This window comes from Oratosquilla oratoria, chromosome 2, assembly GCF_046742065.1.
Source record: "Oratosquilla oratoria isolate Oo_2021 chromosome 2, ASM4674206v1, whole genome shotgun sequence".
NCBI classification, from domain to species: Eukaryota; Metazoa; Arthropoda; class Malacostraca; order Stomatopoda; family Squillidae; genus Oratosquilla; species Oratosquilla oratoria.
The window spans coordinates 9,574,260-9,576,759 of NC_134778.1; the positions used below are offsets into that span (position 1 = coordinate 9,574,260).

General features: G+C 34.0%; 1 protein-coding gene across 2 annotated transcripts in view; it reads right to left on the bottom strand.

Annotated features, from left to right (window-relative positions):
• Positions 1 to 2,500, bottom strand: part of LOC143036878 (uncharacterized) — a 393,874-nt gene that overhangs the window by 214,786 nt on the left and 176,588 nt on the right. For both annotated transcript variants that reach the window (XM_076204789.1, XM_076204798.1), the window contains exon 9: positions 2,302 to 2,437. In XM_076204789.1, the coding sequence (XP_076060904.1) occupies positions 2,302 to 2,437 (136 nt within the window). The remainder of the gene's footprint in view (positions 1 to 2,301; positions 2,438 to 2,500) is intronic.

A 2,500-nucleotide genomic window follows, 5' to 3' on the forward strand; every position in this document is an offset into this window, starting at 1 on the left:
ATATATATATATATATACGTATTTGGAAATTAGATGCGTTATGTCAGCTTTGCCTTCTGTATTCAGATATCCAGTTCATCTGACTGTATAGAATTATTTTACATACTGTAGCCTCGATTTTTTTTTTTTTTTCATCTGCACTCACGGTCCCCTTACCCTAAGTGTTGCGACAGTGGAATATTTTCTTCTTTTCTTTTACAATAAGATGAAGGACGACAGTGTAAAATAAGTGATTGCATTGCAGCGCGGAATGGCAAGGAAAGGGAACACAGATTTTTTTTCTTTGTTTCTTCATCCTTGTTCTACTCTTTATTGCTACGTCAGAGATTCTCGTTTGTTGCTAGCGATGTTGATGGCCTCTTTTTCCTTTTTCCTAAGAAGTTTATCTTCAGAAGGTAATGGTAATATTTTCATTATACTTACTTATTGATTCTATTTTATTTTTTTTTTTTTTTTTTTTTTTTTTTTTTTTTTTTTTTTTTTTTTTTTTTTTTTTTTTTTTTTTTGCTATTTTGGAATGATTGACTGATATAGGCTATACCTCTGTTGTTAACAAGGGAGGTAACACTTCACCCCATACTATTCAACACGTCATGGAAGACTGCGTTATACACAATCACGCACGCAAACAACACAACATACACTCCATAAAGGATTTGTGGGGAAATCCCGTTTCAGCCGTAGCATTCCTCGGGGAAGACGGGACTGCTCGGACAGTCTAGGGAACAAGGGATGAGTAGAAACGTTTGACATAGAAAAGAATAAAATCGAGAGACTAAACTATTATGAAAACTACCTCCCGATATATTTTTTTTTTTTTTTTTTTTACTATTTCTATGGCAGGCGAGAATTCTACCAGACAGAAGGTGGAGAGACGAGATCGAGAAGTTTGCAGGAGTGACGTGGCAGATGATGGCGCGGTCGTGTGATTCATGGAATGCTATGAAGAAGGCCTTTGTGCAGCAGTGGACTCAGATGGCTGATTTTATTTATTGATTGACTATTTCTATCTTGTACAATACATGAACTGAGTATGGGCACTCAGTATTTATTCATAAGTGATTTATTTTCAAACAATGGAAACACATAAATACATACATATACATATATATATATATATATATATATATATATATATGCAAAGTAGACCACTTGGAAAAAGAAACTAACGAAGCAGAGCGCTTTCGTATATTACATCTTCAGTGCAACAAGTACAATATACAATATACAATATACGAAAGCGCTCTGCTTCGTTAGTTTCTTTTTCCAAGTGGTCTACTTTGCATAAGTGAACACACGTACCCGTGTTCTTATTAGCATATATATATATATATATATATTATATATATATGTATACATATGTATATATATATATATATATATATATATATATATATATATATATGCTGAGACATTCTGACAGGTTGACGTAAGCGGAGTAGGAAACACAGGAGTCTTAGTCTTGAGTTTATTCCTGACTAGTTTCGTAGGTATGCTTTTTCAAAGGAATGAAAAAGCATACCTGCGAAACTAGTCAGGAATAAACTCAAGACTAAGACTCCTGTGTTTCCTACTCCGCTTACGTCATATATATATACATATACATACATATATATATATATATATATAGATATATATATATATATATATTGGTCGTATGATGATTTTGCTGTAAATTAGATGAATATACAGTATATATAGACATTCAAATAAATAAATAGATGAAATGAATAGATGAATGAATAAATAAGTTAACAAATAAATAAATAGATAAACAAACAACTGAATTGATAAATAAACAAACAAATAGATAGATAAACAAGCAAATAAATAAATAAATTGATAGATAAATAAATAAACAAATGAATAAATAAATAAACAAAATAAATCCCCAAGCCTACTAAGATGCGAACCATAGACAATTTGTGAGTCAACGACAATAACACACGATACGTTACGAATCAGCAACAGTATCACATAATCTACGGTTCTAAGATGCGAACCATAGACAATTTGTGAGTCAACGACAATAACACACGATACGTTACGAATCAGCAACAGTATCACATAATCTACGGTTCTAAGATGCGAACCATAGACAATTTGTGAGTCAACGACAATAACACACGATACGTTACGAATCAGCAACAGTATCACATAATCTACGGTTCTAAGATGCGAACCATAGACAATTTGTGAGTCAACGACAATAACACACGATACGTTACGAATCAGCAACATTATCACATAATCTACGGTTCTAATTCTGAGGCGAAAGGGTAAACAGGAGACGCTACTTACAGTACAAACGAGCGGGAAGACAGTGCTGGCCGGCAGGGTAGCGTGGTCAAGCCCCAGTAGGATCAGGGCAGCGTAGACTAGGATGCAACCCATCACGGTCGTGTTGTTGAGTCGAGGGCTCGACAGCTTGATGTACCTGATGACCCAAAGAACAGAAAGAAAAAACCTGGAGCTTAATACATGTGTCACTTTTGGGTGA